General features: G+C 34.7%; 1 protein-coding gene across 1 annotated transcript in view; it reads right to left on the bottom strand.

Annotated features, from left to right (window-relative positions):
* MCM10 (minichromosome maintenance 10 replication initiation factor) overlaps positions 1 to 20,003 on the bottom strand; it is a 42,486-nt gene extending 22,483 nt beyond the window's left edge. Inside the window, exons 1-9 of the mRNA XM_051962419.1 lie at positions 19,997 to 20,003; positions 17,959 to 18,300; positions 16,457 to 16,561; positions 16,203 to 16,340; positions 14,800 to 14,974; positions 6,982 to 7,144; positions 2,766 to 2,768; positions 1,760 to 1,927; positions 339 to 455 (exon numbers count right to left, since the gene is read on the bottom strand). Coding sequence (XP_051818379.1) covers positions 339 to 455; positions 1,760 to 1,927; positions 2,766 to 2,768; positions 6,982 to 7,144; positions 14,800 to 14,974; positions 16,203 to 16,340; positions 16,457 to 16,561; positions 17,959 to 18,300; positions 19,997 to 20,003 — 1,218 coding nt within the window. The remainder of the gene's footprint in view (positions 1 to 338; positions 456 to 1,759; positions 1,928 to 2,765; positions 2,769 to 6,981; positions 7,145 to 14,799; positions 14,975 to 16,202; positions 16,341 to 16,456; positions 16,562 to 17,958; positions 18,301 to 19,996) is intronic.
* Positions 20,004 to 20,990: the final 987 nt, after the last annotated feature.

The following is a 20,990-nucleotide window of genomic DNA, read 5'->3' on the forward strand; positions in this document are numbered from 1 at the left end:
ATGGGAAGGGCCAGACTAAAACTATTGCCTAAAATTTAAGGTTTTTAGGTTACTAGCAGCTTTTCTACTATTCCTGTGACTGTTACTATGAATGGTTGAAACCAGCGAATTTTTATGTACAAGGATATTCCATAAATACAAAATTCTGTAATGAGGTGTCACTTTTCACACTGGTATCAAAAACCATTTGCGACAGACAAAACTCAGTTCTCTTATATGGACCTTTCCTGTTTATAATAAGAAAGACAACCCTAAAACAGATACAAGCCATTATCTCTGAGGCATTCACATTTTCTCTCCTAGCAACACATCCTAACACTGTTAAACAATAAACCAACCAAATTGACAATCTGTGTACAAGGTTCTCCATTCTTTTTCTTTGCTTTGCAGGTTCCCAAGTCAAGTGCTTCACCCATAATTAGAATCTTCTGGGCATGATCGATAGACAAACATACCTGTAGAGATGAGACACCTAATTAGGAAGTAAAAGCAAATATTATAAAAGTAAAAGGATTTAATCAGCAAGAATGGGGAAAGAAAGGAATAACTATATTTTAGAAAGCCTCTCCAAGTTTACAGTCAGTAGTACATAAGATATGAACTGTTCTCCCAATTTGCTAAACAAGTCTTTTTATATTCAGGTTACATTATGAATAGATAGTGAAATGCTATAGGGAATAGTAAGAAATGGTTAATTATTACTAATTATTAACTGCTGAAAGCCAGGGAGCAAAATAATGAGGAATGAAACTTTTCATTTCCAATAGTTACGTCTTTTTCAGCACTGGATCACGATGAAGAAGCTGGTGCAATTATTATTCATATTGTGCCTAGACATTGGGTTTATAGGATTAGTTCCTTAAACTTCAAGGCTTTTCCAGGAACAAAATTTACTTTATAAACCACATTTTCTATTGAAACACTAGACAGAGCTTTGAGAAGTCAAACTTCCATTTGATAATTTAACTATTGATACTAAATGAAGTACATATGTGAGGAAGATGTCCCCCTCTTTGAGTTGGAAGTTCAATTCTATTTAATTTTTAGAGCTGTATTAAGATCAATTCCATCAAGACTATTTTGTTGACTTCTCTACATTTGCAGTATTTGAGTCCCACGTAATCCAAGAGTAAAAATGTTCACAACCTTCAACATGGTGTTGAATCAAATTAAATGTTTTCAATATTACCAAAATTTTCCCATGAGCTCTGCACTAAATGAGCTTTAATAAAGAAAATGAATTCTTAAAAGAGTTGTTGAGAATGCTGAAAAATATATACAAAGTCCATAACAACTTTTGGTTTGGGTTTAAAAAAAAAACAACCACAGAAACATTACCAGTCAATTCAGGGATTTTTTTTTTTTTTTGGTGAGGCAATTGGGTTAATTATTTGCTCAGTCACATGGCTATTAAGTGTCAATTGTCTAAGGCTGGACTTGCACTCAGAAACTTCTGACTCCAAAACCAGTGTTCTATCCACTGTGCTATGTAGCTGTCCCAACCTATACTATTTTAATGCTTCTCCAAAACCTACATAATTTTAAAGAACTACAAAATCAAATGCCACTATATAGGTAAAGGATCACCAAGTATAAATAAATGGAATGCTAGATCAATGAATAAATTCGATGACTCTTGGACTGATCTGAAGAGCTAAAGAAAGAAGCTATTATATTATTTAGTGCTAATCCAAAACAAATGCTATTGACAAAATTTGGCTAACTTGAATAGATCTTTAGATAAAGAAATCTTTCTTACTTCATCTGAACCTTCTTTTGGCTTCATGGGGTTTGCATTAAGCAGTCCTATGACAGTGCCTTGTTCAGTCTTCCAGTGTTCTTTGTGGACTTCTCCAAATAAGAACAATGAGACATTTTGGTTTAGGTCACGCAGATCATTCAGTTTCCAGATGCTAAAGGTTTTCCCCTGTAAAAAAATTTTTTTATTCTTTAATTCTCTTTTGCTAGAAAATGGTATTCATTTTTTTCATCCAGCAAAAACCTACCTTCTCCCTTCTATTGTCCCTACTGAGAATAAAAAAGAATAAAACCCTTTTATACTATTGTATAGACAAGTAAAACAAATCTCCAAAACCTTTTTTTATATACTCATATATATGTATATGCCTTGTATGTATGTGTATACATACATACATACATACACACACACACACACACACACACACACACACACACACTCTCTCTCTCTCTCTCTCTCTATATATATATATCTTCTTTTGCACTGAGCCCTTCATCTCTCTAACAGGGTTGGGTAGCAAGGTTCATTATTAGTCCTCCAGAACTGTGGTTGATCATTTAGCTGATCAGAGATTCTTTCAAATTTGTTTGTTTTCAATCTATTGTTATCATTATAGAAACTGTTCTCCTGGTTCTACTCACTTTACTCTACATGAGTTCATATAAATCTTCCTAGGCTTTTCTGAAATCATATCCTTTATCATTTCTTATTATCCAATAGTATTCCCTCAGAGAAATAGTAACACAACTTTTTCAGCTATTACCCAATTTAGAAAGACTTTGTCATTCTCATTCTTTGTCACCTCAATAGTTTGTTCTACTTAAGGCCAATACCTTCCTTAATCTACCCTACCATTCTTACCTTTCCCTATTGAGTAATGTATTTTTATACCCAAATTGTGTGTGTGTGTGTGTGTGTGTATGTGTATTCTTCCCTCCTTTGAAAAGGTTCAAGAGTCAGCAGTTTATCCCGTCTTAACTTGTCTGTAAAAGATATCTACTTGCACATTCTAATGATGAGATAATTTCCCCTAATCTTCCTTTTCCTTGCTGGCCTTCAACCCACAGTCATTCCTTTTCTCTATCCATTCTTCTTAAAAGAAGAGCGATCTTAAAAAGATCTTAAAAGATCATCAAGCCAAGAAGGGGAAGGATTCCCAGATTTTGTTTAAAGAGACTTCCTCAGAGTCTTGATGAAGTTTAGTTTCAGAGGGGGCAATGTATCATTTCTCCATATTAAAATGTAAGCAGTTTATCCTTGTTGAATCCTTTGCAATTGTTGTTACTTTTTATTTCTCTTAGATTTTTGTATGTAAACTTCAGAGTTTCTATAGAACTCTGGTTTGTTCATTACAAATACTTGGAAGTCTTCTCTTTCGTGAAAGGCCCATTTCCCCTTCTGTAGCATCATTTTGGTTTTACTGGCTGTTATTCTTGGCTGTAACACTCTCTCTTTTGCACTGATTCTTTAGAGAAATATCTCTTAAATTGTGTGCAATCCTATCTATAGCTTCTCTGTACCTGAATTCTTTCTTTCTGGCTACTCACAGCATTTTTTCTTTGACCCAGAAGCTCTGAAATTTGGCTATTATGTTCTTGGGAATTTTCATTTTGAGGTTTCTTTCACAAAGTAACTAGATTCTATTTCTACTTTGTCTCTAGATTTTAGGCTATCTTGGTGGTTTACCTTTAAGGTTTCTTGAAATATGATGCTTAGGCTCTTTGTTTGTTTGGTGTTCAAGTAGTCTAATAAGTCATATAAGTCCAATATACACTCTCCTTGGACTTTTCTCCAAGTCCGTCGTTTTTGCAATAAAAAACCTGTATTTATTTTATTCTCCCCACTACCACTCCACCAATTTGACTTTGTTTTATTGTCTCTTGCTGGGTTATGGAGTTACTGGTTACCATCTGGTCCATCCTAATTCTAATTTTCAAGATTTTCAATCTCTTGAGCCAAGCTATTAATTCTCTTTCCCATTTTTTTCTCTATAGTTCTTATGTCTTTTCCATTTTTTTTTCCTCAAGTGCTCTCATCAAATTGATAAAAATCAATCTTTAAACTCCCCTTTAAAACTTTTTCTTTTCCAGGACTTCTTTGTGTTCAAGACATACTTTGCTTTGAAGCTTTGCTTATAAATGTTTTATTCTTCTGCATTTTTGTCTTGAGCATCCCTGTCACATAATAATTTTTCAGGTGAAATTCTTTCCTTGTTTGCTCATTCTTTCAGCCTATTTCTTGATTTCAGTCTAAATGTTAGGGTGGGGCTCTGCACATTTCTGGAAGGAAGGTCTTGGTCTCAAGTGGTCTTATTGTTATTTTTTTGTTTATTGTAACAATTTTGTTACAATTGTTATTGTGCTATTTCAAGACCTTAATTATAGCTCAAAGTGGTCCAGTCTAGGGCAAAGTCTGATCATGCTGTCCGTGTCCCCTGCCACAACTCGGCAAATTCACCTGAGTTTGGGAATGAGAAAGAGTAAAATGCTGATGGACTCCATAATTATTAGTCCAATAGGAAAGCTCTGCTGGTTCAATGATAAAGTTAAAAGATTCCTTTTGATTCCGTTATTGTTTATTCCTTTGCAAGGTGTTTTAGTGGAATGGAGATCTTACTCTGCCCCTTGAATCTGAGGCATGACACTGCTGCTTATCTATGAATTTCCCCTTTTCTTGGTATGTATCCTAGGGCTGTGACCTCTCTTTGCCCCTTTTCAGTCCATCCTGGATCTGTAATCCAGACCTGGGGGTAATAAACAGTCAGCTGGCATCTCTCCTCACCACAGTGCCCAGGTGCCCTTTTATGAGTCTGGGACTTCTTTTTATTCTGATGCAGAGCCCAATCTGAGCATGCTCAGATTACTGTGGATGCCAAACCAGATCCTTTATAGGCAGACCTGATCCCCAATGTCTAAAAGTCTATTATTCTAGCTCCCTGTTAAAGAGTCACTGTGCTGCTTGTAATTTGTTTTCTTTCTGTTTTTTTTCCTTCTTGATCCGATTTTTCTTGTGCAGCAAGATAACTGTATAAATATGCATACATATATTGAATTTAGCATATATTTTAACATATTTAACATGTATTGGACTACTTGCCATCTAGGGAAAGGGGTGGGGGGAAAAAGGGGATAATTTGGAACAGAAGGTTTTGCAAGGGTCAGTGTTGAAAAATTACCCATGCATATGCTTTGTAAATAAAAAGCTTTAATTATTTTTTTTTAAAGAGTCACTGTGAATTTTTCTTGGATTTTCCCATCAGAATTTGAACTGGTATATTTCCTAGGTGTTTGGAAGAATACAGGGGTGGAGGATGGGAGGCTTGCTGCACTGCTTCTTTCTACTGTGCCATCTTCTGTTCTTTAATTCTCAAGCCACAAACTTATAGATGATCTGCATGATACTATGAAACCATACTAAACTCATCTAACAAAGTTTTCAAAATCAGGAAATAAATCTTATTTATGCAAATTACATTGTCAATACAATGACTAAAATTTACTGTCCAAAGGGTTTGATATAACTTTTCCCATTTTAAAAGTATAAAAAATTACATAGGAAGGTGAAATAATTTGATTAATTTATATACAGTAAGCTAGAGGCAAAGAACTCCAGAGGCTAATTTCAAGCTAGATTAGCACTGTTTCTCTAGCTGATAAAAGCACTACTAAAATGGAAAGATGTTATTAGATTGGCTTACACAATAAGTATCATATTTATCACAGATTAATAATATCTGCTAAAGAAATGAATGGATCATTGCAATGCTGTCAAAGAATAAAAGTATCATTCCTCTGGGTTTGGAAAACAATTAAATAGAAACTGGCTTAGTTTGGCTGTAAAATTTCAAAGCATTTGTCAAGTACCTGAAGAGCCATAATTTAAAATATTTTAAAGATTACAGCCAGTATTTACTTTGTCCCTGAAGTATTTCTACATACTACTTCTCAATGAACCTGAATTGTAAACCAGATTATTTTTAGGAATAAGACCATTTGCTGATGACCAGAAGGCCAGAATAAACTTAGTGATAGTGACCAGTCACAATGAATTGTGGCCCCCAAAATAAATGTTGCTACTTATTATTCCATGGATTTGTACAATTGCTTCAGAAGAGCTCACATTATATTTCACATTTATTTCTATCACCCTCACAACATGTCTCTGTTAAAGTTAAACTACAGAGAAGCCAAAAGTCAGAGCTAAGGCAGATCTCAGCAATCTTTGGCCTTAAAAACCAATGCTTTCATTTAGAAACACACAGTTCAGACAAGACTAAATATCGGCTGGAAACAAAATGAATAAAAGTTACAATTGATGAAAAGAACAAGCATGAAAGTTGCAGAATATTAGAAAGGGTCTAAGAAATTAGATGGTTGAGTAGCTAAGGAGGGGAACAGAAATCCAAAGACAAACAAGACTTGGGCTTATGGCCACACAGTCAGCAGCAAAATTGGGGCCAAAGCTCAAGTTTTCATGACTAAAGTCAATGCTTTCTCTACTACATCATCTTTCTCTAGTGCATTACTTCAACAATTGAGATTGATAAAATTCATCGTATCTTCTTGAATACAATATAGTTTTCCTATATAGTGCAGTACTTTTAGAGTAGAATAATTTTTAGTTAGTTTTTAAAATAATTTCATCTTCCCAAAGCTATTAAGAACTTCAGTGTTAAAATTATTTTAATGGCATCACCCAAACTAACTTTATCTATCTACCACATAGTTAATAAGGAATTGAGAGTGGAATAAAATACCAGGAATAAGTAAAAGAAGTGAGTCTAGATGACCCATGTTCAATTAGGCTGTTTATCCTGTCAGAGCCTCAGTTTTTTTGTCAGTAAGATGGACTTCTCCCAGGTTTTGCTCTAACTCTATAATCCTAGAAATAACTAATGGAAGAGGAAGGAGATAAGTATTTATTAAGCACTTACCATGTGCCAGGAACTGTGCTAAGTGCATTAAGAATATTTTCTCATTAATCCAAGGGAATTAAATGCTGATTAGTTATAATAGGATGCTATAGGTCTGACTCATAGGCATCCACTCACATATTTATTTGCAGACATTGCTTAGTCAGTGAGAGCTACTGCTCAAGATTTACTTGTATTTATTTAAAATGAGATGTGGAAAGATGCAGCTAAGGCCATCAGCACTCCAGATCTCAGCTTGCTGTCAGTGTTCCTGGATATGGGACTAACAAGCTAACAGAAAAGGACTTACATTTGAACTCTGAGGAGTGACTTTCTTCATGATGACCCCAAATGTCACCCAGTCTATTTCTTCCAATTTCTCACTTGCCAACCTGTTCTTGAGCTGGGACAGTCTGATCATTTTCCGGCCAGCCATTTTTCTATCCATTTCTGTGGAGGATACTCGGGGCCGCCTGTGTTGCAAATTATAACAAACAACCTGATTCATTTAGCTCTTATTGAGTATAAACTAAATATGTGGCATATATCAAATGGTCTTTTGTGAAATACTCCTTGAAAGTGAAGCCAAGATAGCAGAATAAAGGTAGGAACTTGCCCAACCTCCCCCCCAAAACTGCTCCAAATTCCTTTAAATAAAGACTCCAAACAAATTTTAGACCATCAGGACACCCAAAAAGATGAAGTAGAACATTTTCCAGGAGAAGGCAACTTAGAAACTCAGCAGAAATGGTCTGAGACACCACAGCAGGAATCCTGGAGCAAGGCCCCAGCAAGGCCCGACCTCAGAATCTGCCCCAAGTGGCTTCCAGACCTCTCATTCTAGAGACACCAGAGGACCTGGAAGGTCAGTAAAACAGGCCTGGGAACCAGAGCCCAGCCTAAGCCAGCTCCAGCTCCAGCCCAGACTCTATCATCAAGACCTCTCAATCAGCCCCAGTGCTGGAGGTTTCCACATCTCTAAGCCCTGAGACACCAGGGAGGACTCAGAAGGTCAATGGAGAGGCTCTGTGGCAATGCAATAGGGCTAGTGCAGCCTGGGTCCTACCTGGCTAGCACACTAGAACTCACAGCTACAGTGGGGCAGGGACGCACCTAACAGGTCCACGGTGGAGAAGAAGGCTTGTGGTCAGACTCCTACAAGGATTTCTGAAAATTGCGGCACAAAACCCCTGAAGCTTGGGACAGTACACTCCCCTACCCTGGAAACAGAGCCCTACTTCAGAGACTTAAAAGAGCAGTAGGCTAGGAAAATGAGCAGAGAAGAAAATCAAATTGTTAAGTCTCAAAAATGAAAAGGGAGAACTTTCTACCAATGAAAAGGAAATAAGGGCAATTATTAGGAGGCACTTTGCCCAACTATACGCCAATAAATTTGATAATTTAAGTGAAATGGAGGAATATACACAAAAGTATAGATTGCCCAGGTTAACAGAAGAGGAAATAAATTATTTAAATAATTTCATTTTAGAAAAAGGAAAATTAAGTAGAAAACAAAAAAAGTTTCTGACTATTAAAAGTTATTATGGTGACAAGGAAGATCAAAATACACACTCAAAGATGATAACAAAGTCAAAGTTTCTAATCCAAAGTCTTCAAGAAAAATAACAATTGGGCTCACGCCATGGAAGAGCTCAAAAGGGACTCTGAAAATTAAGTAAGAGAGATAAATTAGGGAAAGAACTGAAAGAGATGCAAAAGGAAATACAAAAAGCTAATGAGAAGAATGCCTTAAAAAGCAAAATTGGCCAATTGGGAATGGAGGTTTAAAAGCTTATCGAAGAAAATAATTCTTTAAAAAATAGAATTGAGCAAATGGAAGCTAATGACTTTATGAAAAATCAAGATATAATAAAGCAAAACCAAAAAAAAAAAAAATAGAAAAAATGTGAAAAATCTTATTAGAAGATACTCCTCAAATACAGAAGAAGCCTGGGTTTCTTAAAGTTATGCCTGCAAAGCACCAACTTGGCCAGGCCCAACAAAACAATCTAGACAATGAATTGCAGGTCATCAAAAAGGATTAGCCTATCTAATTTCTGAAAAGTTTATATCAGCAAGTAAATGCTATTTTCTAGTCACAGAGATTCATAAAGCCCAACCACCAAGGCATATAGGTTTTGGATCTGATATCAAAGAAATAGTATTCACACAGATGAAATCATATGTTCTGTAGGTATATACAGTGGAGCAGGGGCTCTAACATTTTTTGTGTCATGGAACTCTGGCAATCTCAGAACAATGTTTTTAAATGCATAAAAATGATTACAAAGGAGATTAATTGTATTGAAGGAATTATCAAAACAGTAAGGAAAAAAAAAAAGTTCATGAATCCCAGGTTTAAGAACCTTGGTACTAGAGTGATGCTGAAGAGGAAAGAAATTAACATTGTTCATACTTGGAGGAAGACACTCAAACTTTAGCATGGAGGAACCAGATAGTAAGTGCTAAGAATTACACTGTAAAGTAGGGTAGTAAGGTTGGCTGATTAGTTTTGCTGAACTGCTCCTTCTTTCCTTCTCTCTCTTCTCTTTTCTTTCTTCCCTCCTTCCTTTCTCTTTTTAAAAAAATTCTTTGTTACAAAAGATAGCTTACTAAAGAAGGGAGGAAAAGGGGATATTTGGAAAGAAAGGTGATGGGAGAAAAAAAGATAATTAAAACAAAAGCTTTTTTTTTTTTAATGTGAATGAATGTTTATAGAACAGGGGCTATTAGAGGAAGCAAGGAAATACAATTGTGATTATTATGACATATATCAATCCTAATCATTTATTAATTCGAAACAACCTTTTCTGCTTTTGCTACAATTATCAGTGCCTATCAGTGAATATTATATTGAAATTTCAATAAGTGTGCGTGAATATCATGGGTCTTATTTTTCCTATAGGAAGCATTTGTTCAGTTGTTTTTTTTATTAGTATGCAAAAATAAGATATAATTAGCCTTCAAAAGTTAGAACTACCAATAGTATTTAAATTAGCAAACTGGGAAACTAATAGAAAAATCAGCTTCCATCCCATCTTTGGCCATATTATGTCATTTAACGTTGAGACCATTTCATTTTTTTCTTTTTTTATCTCCACAGTATCACATAGTGCCTTTATATTGAATAAATGTTAAATAAATGTCTGTTGATTGAATGATAACCTAGATATATTGGACAAGAGAAAAAAAATTTTTTTCTTTTATAGGATCACAAAATGAGGAATGCCTTTATATGTTATTTACTCCAATATATGTCGAAAAGGGATGTTCCCCACAGAAGCCCTAACAGCCTCCCCATTTAATCCCTAAATAAAGATCTTTAGTGAAGAAGAAGAGGCGAGAGAACAAAAAGATGGCCCAAATATGATGGCTTCTTTAAGTTTTTATTCTTCAGTCCAAACAACCCCATTCCTTCTCCCATGACATGGTCTTCACATCCCTCACAATCTTGGTCACCTCCCTCTGCATAAGATCCAAGGTGTTTTGAATAAAATGGACCCAACTATGGAGAAAATATGGTTTTGAGAGTTAAAAGTAAAAACAAATCTGTGAGCGGAAAAATTATTTTCTTTTCTTAATTTTTATGACAACACTTCTGTGGGGCCTGTCCATAGTGGAAAACTAATTTCAGTTTCATTTAGGTATTATAGTTTGTTTAATATCCACATCCAAATAATCCATATTTGAAACCATTTGCTTTCTTTGCTGTGCTCAGTAAATTTAGATGTTGGCTAACATTTGGGTGAAATTCAGCGGAGAAAGAGTTAGATATTTGGGTGTGGGGGCGCGAGACAGGGAGAGGTTGTTTCTATAACTGAAAACACTTTAATCTTAGTGTAAATTGTCCAGCTTCTCTGGTCTCCAATAGAAGAAATTATGAATCATTGATAGAATTGGGTTTCTCATCGGACAATGTGGAAATAATACCAATTACCTCAAAGCAATGTGAAAATTCAATAGTTATATCTATGAAACGTGTTAAGCTTTAAAAAACAAAACTATAGCAATTATAATAAGATGAAAAGTGTCATAAATTTCATATTTGCTTACTTAGGCCATTTTACATACATAGCTATAATCTCTAACACTATTACCTACCTATCAATTGATAAAGATTTATTAAGCATCTACTACTAGTTCAAGCTATGAGGGGAAAAAAACAAAAACTATAGTCCCTGCTGTTAAGGAGCTTACACTCTCCTGGGGAGAAAAACATGTGAATGCATAAATATACACAGAATACAAGATAGTTTAAGTAGGGAGGACATCAGTAAATAGAGTAATCAGGAAAGGCTTGGTAGAAGGGAATGCTTGAACTGATTCCTTAGGGACATGAAGGAGAATGTCCTATGCAGGGAGAATGAATGGTACATAGGTGGGATGGTGTGTGTAAAGGACAGTTAGGAGGCTAGTTTGGCTAGACTGGAGAGCCCAAGAATAAGAATAATGTATAATTCAGCTCATCTTATCCTGGCGTCCATGGAAAGATTTCAAAAAGTTCGTGAACATGGATGGGAAAGAAATTCACTCTCTTATTTCACTTTTACTGGAATTTAGCATTTCCTTCGATTATGAATTAAAAAAAAAAGCAAACCAAATAACATTATTGTGTGCATAACACAAAGTTAAGAATCAATTTGTGAAAGGCTTTAAAAGCTAAACAAGAGTTTGGTTATAGTTCTAGATAGAACTGAATTACGTTAAACCTAGAACTACAATTACATATACAAAAAACTTACATAAGAAACATTCTCTTTAGGTTATAATTCTAGATAGAATAATAATATTGAAAGTAAAAAAATTATTGAACTAATAAATAAAATTAAGAGTTGGTTTTATGAAAAAACCAATAAAATTGATAAACTTTTGATAAATTTGATTAGAAAAAGGAGAGAGGAAAATCAAATTAGTAGTCTTACAAATGAAAAGGGAGAACTTTCCACTAATGAAGAGGAAATTAAAGAAATAATAAGGGGTTACTTTGCCCAACTTTATGCCAATAAATTTGATAACCTAAGCGAAATGGATGACTACCTCCAAAAATATAGGCTTCCCAGATTAACAGAGGAGGAAGTAAATTACTTAAATAGTCCCATTTCAGAAAAAGAAATAAAACAAGCTATTAATCAACTCCTTAAAAAAAAATTCCCAGGACCAGATGGATTTACATGTGAATTCTACCAAACATTTAAAGAACAATTAGCCCCAATGCTTTATAAACTATTTGGAAAAATAGGGAATGAAGGAGTCCTACCAAATTCCTTTTATGACACAGAGTACTGATACCTAAACCAGATAGGTTGAAAACAGAGAAAGAAAATTATAGACCAATCTCCCTAATGAATATTGATGCTAAAATCTTAAATAAGATATTAGCAAAAAGACTACAGAAAACCATCCCCAGGATAATACACCACAATCAAGTAGGATTTATACCAGGAATGCAGGGCTGGTTCAATATTAGGAAAACTATCAGTATAATAACCAAATTATCAAAAAACATATGATCATCTCAATAGATACAGAAAAAGCATTTGATAAAATCTAACATCCTATTAAAAACACTTGAGAGTATAGGAATAAATGGACTTTTCCTTAAAATAATCAGTAGCATCTATTTAAAACCACCAGTAAATGTGATAGGTAATGGGGACAAACTGCAACCATTCCCAATAATATCAGAAGTGAAACAAGGTTGTCCACTATCACTGTTACTATTTAATATTGTATTAGAAATGCTAGCTCTGGCAATAAGAGTTGAGAAAGAGATTAAAGGAATAAGAACAGGCAATGAGGAAACCTAATTATCACTCTTTGCTGATGATATGATGGTATATTTAGAGAACCCCAGAGATTCTACTAAAAAGTTATTAGAAACAATCCACACCTTCAGCAAAGTTGCAGGATACAAAATAAACCCACAAATGTCATCAGCATTCTTATATATCACTAACAAAACCCAACAGTTAGAGTTACAAAGAAAAATTCCATTTAAAGTAACTATTGATTGTATAAAATATTTAGGAATCTATCTGCCAAGGGAAAATCAGAAACTTTATGAGAAAAACTACAAAACACTTTGCACAGAAATTAAGTCTGATCTAACTAATGGGAAAAATATTAAATGCTCTTGGATTGGGCGAGCAAATACAATAAAGATGACAATACAACCTAAACTAACCTATTTATTTAGCTCTATACCAATCAGAGTCCCAAAAAACTATTTTGATGACCTAGAAAAAATAACAACAAAGTTCATATGGAAAAACAAAAGGTCAAGAATTTCAATGGAATTAATGAAAAAAAAAAAAAAATCAAATGAAGGTGGCCTAGCTGTACCAGATCTAAAATTATATTATAAAGCAGCGGTTACTAAAACCATCTGGTATTGGCAAGAAATAAACAAGTTGATCAATGTAATAGATTAGGTTCAAAGGACAAAAAAGCCAATAATTTTAATAATCTAGTGTTTGACAAACCCAAAGACCCCAGTTTTTGGGATAAGAACGCATTATTTGACAAAAATTGCTAGGAAAATTGGAAATTAGTATGGCAGAAACTAGGCATTGACTCAACTTAACACCATATACCAAGATAAGGTCAAAATGGATTCATGACCTAGGCATAAAGAATGAGATAATAAATAAATTGGAAGAGCATAGGATAGTTTACCTCTAGACCTGTGGAAGAGGAAGGAATTTATGACCAAAAAAGAACTAGAGATCACTATCGACTACAAAATAGAAAATTTTGATTATATCAAATTGAAAAGTTTTTGTACAAACAAAACTAATGCAGACAAGATTAGAAGGGAAACAATAAAATGGGAAAACATTTTTATAATCAAAGGTTCTGATAAAGGCCTCATTTCCAAAATATATAGAGAATTGACTCTAATTTATAAGAAATCAAACCATTCTCCAATTGATAAATGGTCAAAGGATATGAACAGACAATTCTCAGATGAAGAAATTGAAACTATCTATAGACATATGAAAATATGCTCCAAATCACTACTGATCAGAAAAATGCAAATTAAGACAACTCTGAGATACCACTACACACCTGTCAGATTGGCTAGAGTGATAGGGAAAGATAATGCAGAATGTTGGAGGGGATGTGGGAAAACAGGGACACTGATACATTGTTGGTGGAATTGTGAACACATCCAGCCATTCTGGAGAGCAATTTGGAACTATGCTCAAAAAGTTATCAAACTGTGCATACCCTTTGATCCAGCAGTGTTTCCACTGGGCTTATACCAAAGAGATACTAAAGAAGGGAAAGGGACCTGTATGTGCCAAAATGTTCGTGGCAGCCCTGTTTGTAGTGGCTAGAAACTGGAAATTGAATGGATGCCCATCAATTGGAGAATGGTTGGGTAAATTATGGTATATGAATGTTATGGAATATTATTGTTCTGTAAGAAATGACCAGCAGGATGAATACAGATAGGCTTGGAGAGACTTATATGAACTGATGCTAAGTGAAATGAGCAGAACCAGGAGATCATTATATACCTCAACAACACTACTGTTTGAGGATATATTCTGATGGAAATGGATTTCTTTGACAAAGAGATCTAACTCAGTTTCAATTGATCAAGGATGGACAGCTACACCCAAAGAAAGAACACTGGAAGATGAATATAAACTGCTTGCATTTTTGTTTTTCTTCCTGAGTTATTTATACATTCTGAATCCAATTCTCCCTGTACAACAAGAGAACTGTTCAGTTCAGCACACATATATTGTATCTAGGATATACTGTAACCTATTTAACATGTATAGGACTTCTTGCCATCTGGGGGAGGGGAAAAATCAGAACAGAAGTGAGTGCAAGGGATAATGTTGTAAAAAATTACCCTGACATGGGTTCTGTCAATAAAAAGTTATTTAAAAAAAGAAAGAAAGAAAGAAAATAATTCTAGATAGAAGTGAATTAAGTTAAACCTAGAACTACAAATATATACAATTTTTTTCATGACCTTAAAAAGTTCTGTGAAAATTTGTTTTAAAAAATTCCCTATTTTAAAATAAGAGCCAGTGTCCTATAAAGCAGAAAGAGACATCTAGTGGTATCAATAAGAACTAAAAATAAGAGGAAACATTACAGAATTACTGACCTTAACCTAAGTCCAGTAAATTTTTCCACTGATACAGTCTGAGTAGTTCCACATGAAGGTCCAGATGTCCCTAAAGTCAAGGTTCCAGTCCCTCCACTGGGCTTGTTTCCAGCAATAGATCTAAGGGGCTGGGAATATGAATTTGGTAATGATCCTGAAAGAGGACTCTTGTGCTCTAAAAAATTAACAATAAAAATTTTAATTTAATTTTAATTAAAATTGAAAAAATTTAAAAATCATACTGATAAATTCTATGCAAAAAATAGAAAAGATCAAATTTTGTCCAAATAATTAACAAATCTTGAAACAGAAAAGATCTACAAAGTCGTTCCCAAATCCATCTCTAAAATCTTATTGAAATTACATTTGCTACAGTGTTCCTAAGAGCCAAGTAGTGGATAAAATGCCACAGAGGAGATGCAACCTTTCTTCAGAAATAATAGAGATTCATTAGAATCTAAAAATGGTATCAAAAGGGTTGGCCAAATTTTCTAGATATGGGACTTAGTTGTATTAAATGTTGCTTGAATTAAGTATAAATTTCAGATGGATCTACATTTCTTAATGGGTTTTGATCTGTATACAAATTTATATTCTTCTGTAAAGAGTAGAGTTTTTCTTGTTTCTTTTGCTGAGGTAGTTGGGGTTAAGTGACTTGCCCAGGGTCACACAGTTAGGAAGTGTTAAGTGTTTGAGGCCACATTTGAACTCAGGTCCTCCTGACTTCAGGGCTGGTGCTCTATCCACTGTGCCACTATAGAGAGTGACTTTATAACAGTAAGAATTCACATTCGCCTAGAGCTTTAAATTTTAAAGAGTGCCACATTCTCAATAATTCTAAGGTGGATAGCACAGGAAACCAAAGCTTAGAAATGCTAGGTAACTTGTCTATGCTACTAGGTACAATGGGCAGATTTCAAACCCAGGTGATGTCACTAAGCCCACTATTCTATCCACTACCTTCTACTGAGGCTCAGAGAGATCAAGATAACTCAGCTGGGAAAAAAAGAACTCAGAACTTGCACCTTGCGTCTAGTTTTCTTTTTTACTTGCTGCTACTCCAAGATCAACTTGGACTTATTTTGACTTCATTTGAGATGCTTGACTACTCTAATAATTTGTGCTTTGGTTTTATAAACTCAATTTAAATATTCACAAATGTACTAAAGACCAACCCTAATAATACACAGCTTAGTCAGAAGAATTGGTTTCTATGGAAAATAAATTTAGCACATGGTCCCTTCTATTTAGAGACTGCTACATCAGTGAAGAAACAAGAAACCTAATTACATAAAATAAAAAGAGAATGCTAAAAGAAAGGTGAGTACCAAAGTTTGTGTTATGAATAATAAAACAATCAGAGGTCCGGAAAAAAGAAATCCACATAATCTGGAGAACTATACCTGCAGGGAAAACCTTTGGTTTCTGGGCCACTTGCTTGGGTTTTGGCAAAGCAGGGATGTCAAGCTGGGCAGAAAACAAAGATGACTCCTGAATCTTCTGAACTTTCTGCTCTTTAAGAGGGAAGTGCGAAATCTTACCTAATTGATCAAAAGTAAAGGGAAATAATAAAGCATTACAAAAGTCATCAAAGTCTGTTCTGCCATGTGTCTGCCAATATGGATATTCAGACTCTGAAAAATATTGGTCTTATTACCAGAGGATTTCGGTGAAGGTTTTGGGCTCGTAGACTTCCCAATTGTAGTCATTTTTAGTCGGTCTTGTAATGTCTTCATCTGCTCTTGCAATTTCTTCAGTTCATCTAGGAAAAAAAAATAATAGTTTCAAAACTAGGCTGGAAAACAAGGTAAAATATGTTGAAATAATTCTAGAAATTCCATCAAAATTTCTACAAAAGAGAATGTCAACATGAAATTAGATGTCTAAATCCATAGGGAATACTAGTTATTCAAAGCCCTATGGAGACATGATATCAAATTCAAATAGAAATTGGAGGCTACTAAGCCATATATATAAGGATCCTTGCTGGCCATATACTGACTTAAAAAACATTAATATTATCTATATTTATAACCTAGATCACATTTTTTGCTATCTTGGTAAGGGGGGGAAAGATAGAAAGACAAATTCAGAACTCAAAATCTTATAAAAATGAATGTTGAATGACTTATAAAAATGTTTTGCATAACTTCACAGGTTTTTTAATGGGGTAGAGATGGGGATGAGAGAATCTGGAACTCAAAAGTTTTTTTTAAAAAATAAAGTAAAAAATTATTTTAAATGTAATCAGGGAAAATATTAAATAAATAAGATTTTAAGAAATGTTGAAAATTGCCCTTATATGTAACTGAAAAAAACAAAACTACACACACACACACACACACACACACACACACACACACACACAAACATATCATTTATATTCTTTTGTATGTACTGGAGAGTTTGATAACAGCAATAATGTATTATAAGATTGGAAGTGTAGAACGAAACCAAGTTGTGAAAAGTTTTGATATCTAAATAGATGAGTTTCTTTTTAGCCACAGTAAGGCCAGTGAAGTGTATTGAGGAGGGGAGAAACAAGAACAGACCTTCACTTTAGTAGTCACTTTGGCAGCGATGGAAGATGGTTTGGAAAGGGGAATAATTTGAGGCAGGAAACTAATTACAAGGCTATACTGCATTAAATTTAACTGAGAAGTGGCTGAGGACCTAAACTAAAAGTGGTAGCTGTTGGAGCAGAAGGGCAGGAATACAGAAATAGAAGATGGAAAAGATGTCATAGAGACAGAATCAACAAGTCTCAACAATTTATGAATGGGGAAATGAGGTGATAGAAAGAGCTGAGGATGGCTCCAAGGTTGTGGACTTGGTGTGACAAGAGAAATATTGCTATATTTGACAGAAATAGGGACGCCAATAGATTGGCAGAGGGGAAAATAAATGCTAAAAAATGAAAAGTGCTTTGAATATTCAATCCATTCTAGATGATTTTTTGCAGACAATGATTATTAGTATGTATTTGTATACTGTAATACTATCTTTTAGTCCACATAACTGATTTTTAAACTCAGTTACAACAATGTAAAAGGTTGGTTTGACGAAAAATGTCAAACTTGATAGCTTTCATTTAAATTTATCTTTAACTTAATAATTCATTGATTGCATAAGTGAATGTTAAAAATTCGTTCTGGGCACCTTGTAACTCCTGGTGAATTTTCTCTTGGCTGGGAGCTGGGGGACTTAATTGTAGTGACTGTGCAGTGTCCTGGGCTTCTTCATTCTCCTCATCTGTCAGATCATTGACATCTCCGAAGAGAGTGGCCATATTTTCCTTTTGGTCTCCAGATTCTGCCTCCAGAAGCTCATCAATCTCTTCTTTATAAGACGAACTGTCACTATCAGCATCAAAGAGTTCATCAAATTCATCAGGCTCTCTGGCTTCTTCTTTCAAGAAGCCATTCTGCCCTGAATCATATTCTAAAGCGGATTCATTTTCCTCCAGCAGCTCAGTAAGAAGATCCAGGCCACATTCTTCCTCTGGAAAAGAAGGGAATCAAATTAAGGGCAAATCTGAGGAGAACTTCAAGAGAATGGCAAAGCAATCAAAATGTTCATGTCAGTCTTGAGAATGTTTTTTGAAAAGATGACCCTTACAATTTTACCTACATTTGGGCATTTTTCTCTCTCAGAACCTATCTCTCAAGGATATTGTGAGGATTAAAATGAGATGATATTTGTAAAGCACTTAGCACAGTGACTAACACATAGTGGATGATATCACTATTCCCTATAGCTACAAATTAAGGATAAAAGCATTTAACAGAGATCACTGTGTTTAGAATCCTGTAAAAGACTGCCATGAAACTTAACAGTAATTTTTAAAAAATAGGTAGAATTTATTAAACATATAAAAATATAAATAGGAGGTGCTTATATATACATATATATTTTATAGAAGGTAAGCATCTTATGGGAAAGGATTAAGCAGTCATATAGCCATCTATTATGTGACAGACACTGTGCTAAGTGCTTTATAAATATTGCCTCATTTGGTCCTCATAATAACCCTGGGATATATGTTATTATCATACGCATTTTGCAATGGAAGAGATTGTTGCTTAGTCTGTTAATACCTCTGATCAGTTTTGAACTCAGATTAATATAGAATACTCCAGGAACACTCTAGCCCCTGGCTGGTTACTACCTGCCCATAAGCAGAAACTGACTTGACTTTGTATTTGTGTACCCTAATACATAGTTTGTGGTTGTTGTATCCAATTGTTCACAAATTCATTAGGGCTTTTCTTGGTAAAGACACTACAATGATTTGCTGTTTCCATCTCCAATTCATTTTAAAGATGAAGAAACCAAGACAAATAGAGTTAAGTGACTTGCCTAGGGTCCCACACTAGGAAATGTATGAGGTCAGATTTGAACTCAGAAAGATGAATCTTCCTGACTTTAGGCCTGGTATTCTAGCCACTGTGCTATCTGGCTGCTCCTAGTACGTAGAAGGTACCTAATAAATGCTTTTTGACTGAGAAGCATTTAGGGGCTTGAGGGACACTTTTTGCCAGCATGCAAACTCTAACTGATTCTAATCACTGAAAAATTTCATTAGCATTTTTCCTGTTACCAAGTCTTTCTAATTAATCACTTCATTGTTAATTTTACTCAGATTAAGTTCTTCTAAGTCAGTTGGAGAACTGTCCATAAAAGGCCCACAAAATCATTGGGTCTGGACCTACCAAGGCAACTTCAGGCAATGATGGGCTGAAAGATAGGTACAATAAATTCTCATTGCTGAGTTTTTAAGTTGATAATTTCATATGGCCTGCAAATGATGCTATGAATATCCAAATGACCCTTGGCAGCAAAAAAGGTTCTGCACCCCTGTTCTAAATACATCAAAATTTTTTTTAATATTTGCTCTTTTTTTTTCTCTACTTCACATTACTTTCCTAAAAAGTGTCAGTAAAAAAAAAAAAAAGCTATGTCAAAAATAGAATTAAAATGTCACACTAATCCAACATCAAATATACCTATGAAAAGAAAATACTTCACAGTTAGATGGGGATACACCTGATTTTTAAAAGGTGATCTTCAGACTACTAAAGTTATATATTGAAAAGATTAAGGCAATATTTCAAATATCTAACATCAGAAACTCAACAGATTTTAGGAGATCATTTTTTTAGTAAAAGATTGAAACAAAGGAACAGATTGGACTTACCATCCATGTTGAGAGCACAGCTGATATGGGAACTTTAAAGGAGGAATCAAATATAACCTGGAGAAAAATCCTGTGACAAAAATGTAAGTAACAGACAGGTTTGATGGTAGCAAGAATTGATATTCTATTTTTGGGATCATAGGCTAAGAAATCATCTGGATGAGAAAGGAGTCACAGAGTCACTCCCAAATCATGTGTATTCCTCTCCTTTTCCTTTCAAGTTCCCCAAAATGTTTGGTCTTCCAACATTTGTATATAAGTAAACTCCTTAAAGCTCCAGGTTTGTTCTTCAAGCTTCTATAACATTATTCTGAGCAAGGACACTTTCATTCATTCAAAACTAATAAAAGAAGTATTTAACTCTAAGCAACTTTTCTGGCCTAATCTGAAAGGGTAAAAATTTAAAAAATCATTTATTGGCCATCTAACAGGTAATAGTCATTGCCCTCAAGGAGGGAACATTTTAATAGAAGATAATAGAGGGAGGTCAGTGGTAGTCTGGTAAGGGAACTTTCATATGGGTAAGTCACAGAGATACTGATTTGGTCCACTGGATAATCAACTATGTTCCAGATTCAATGAACTGTGGTTTAGATTAATGCATCCAAAGTAAAAGAGGATAACTTAGGGTGGGAATAAGGGAAAGGATGTGCAGGCAAAGGACAAAATGGTACTCAAAGGGTAACTAAGATCAGGAATCTGGGTCCAAATAGATATAGAGAGCTTGTTAGGTTAACATGTGCTCAATCACCAAGGAGGGGGCTCTAAAGGAAAAGGTTTCCCATTCTTTCCAGAGAAAAACTACCTCCTCCGGTATGTTTGCATAAGCCATCCCATCCCTCCCCAGTGACTCTTCCCATACCTCTCCAGCCTTTTGTGGATGGCTGAACATGAGAAGACAATCCACAATTAGTGCTTCTACTTCCTTTCCTCTTATTCCCTTAATTCTGTACAGTTTGTCTTCCGATCTCATCAATTGAAACCATTCTCTTCC

Source organism: Antechinus flavipes, chromosome 5 (genome assembly GCF_016432865.1).
Source record: "Antechinus flavipes isolate AdamAnt ecotype Samford, QLD, Australia chromosome 5, AdamAnt_v2, whole genome shotgun sequence".
Lineage (NCBI taxonomy): Eukaryota > Metazoa > Chordata > Mammalia > Dasyuromorphia > Dasyuridae > Antechinus > Antechinus flavipes.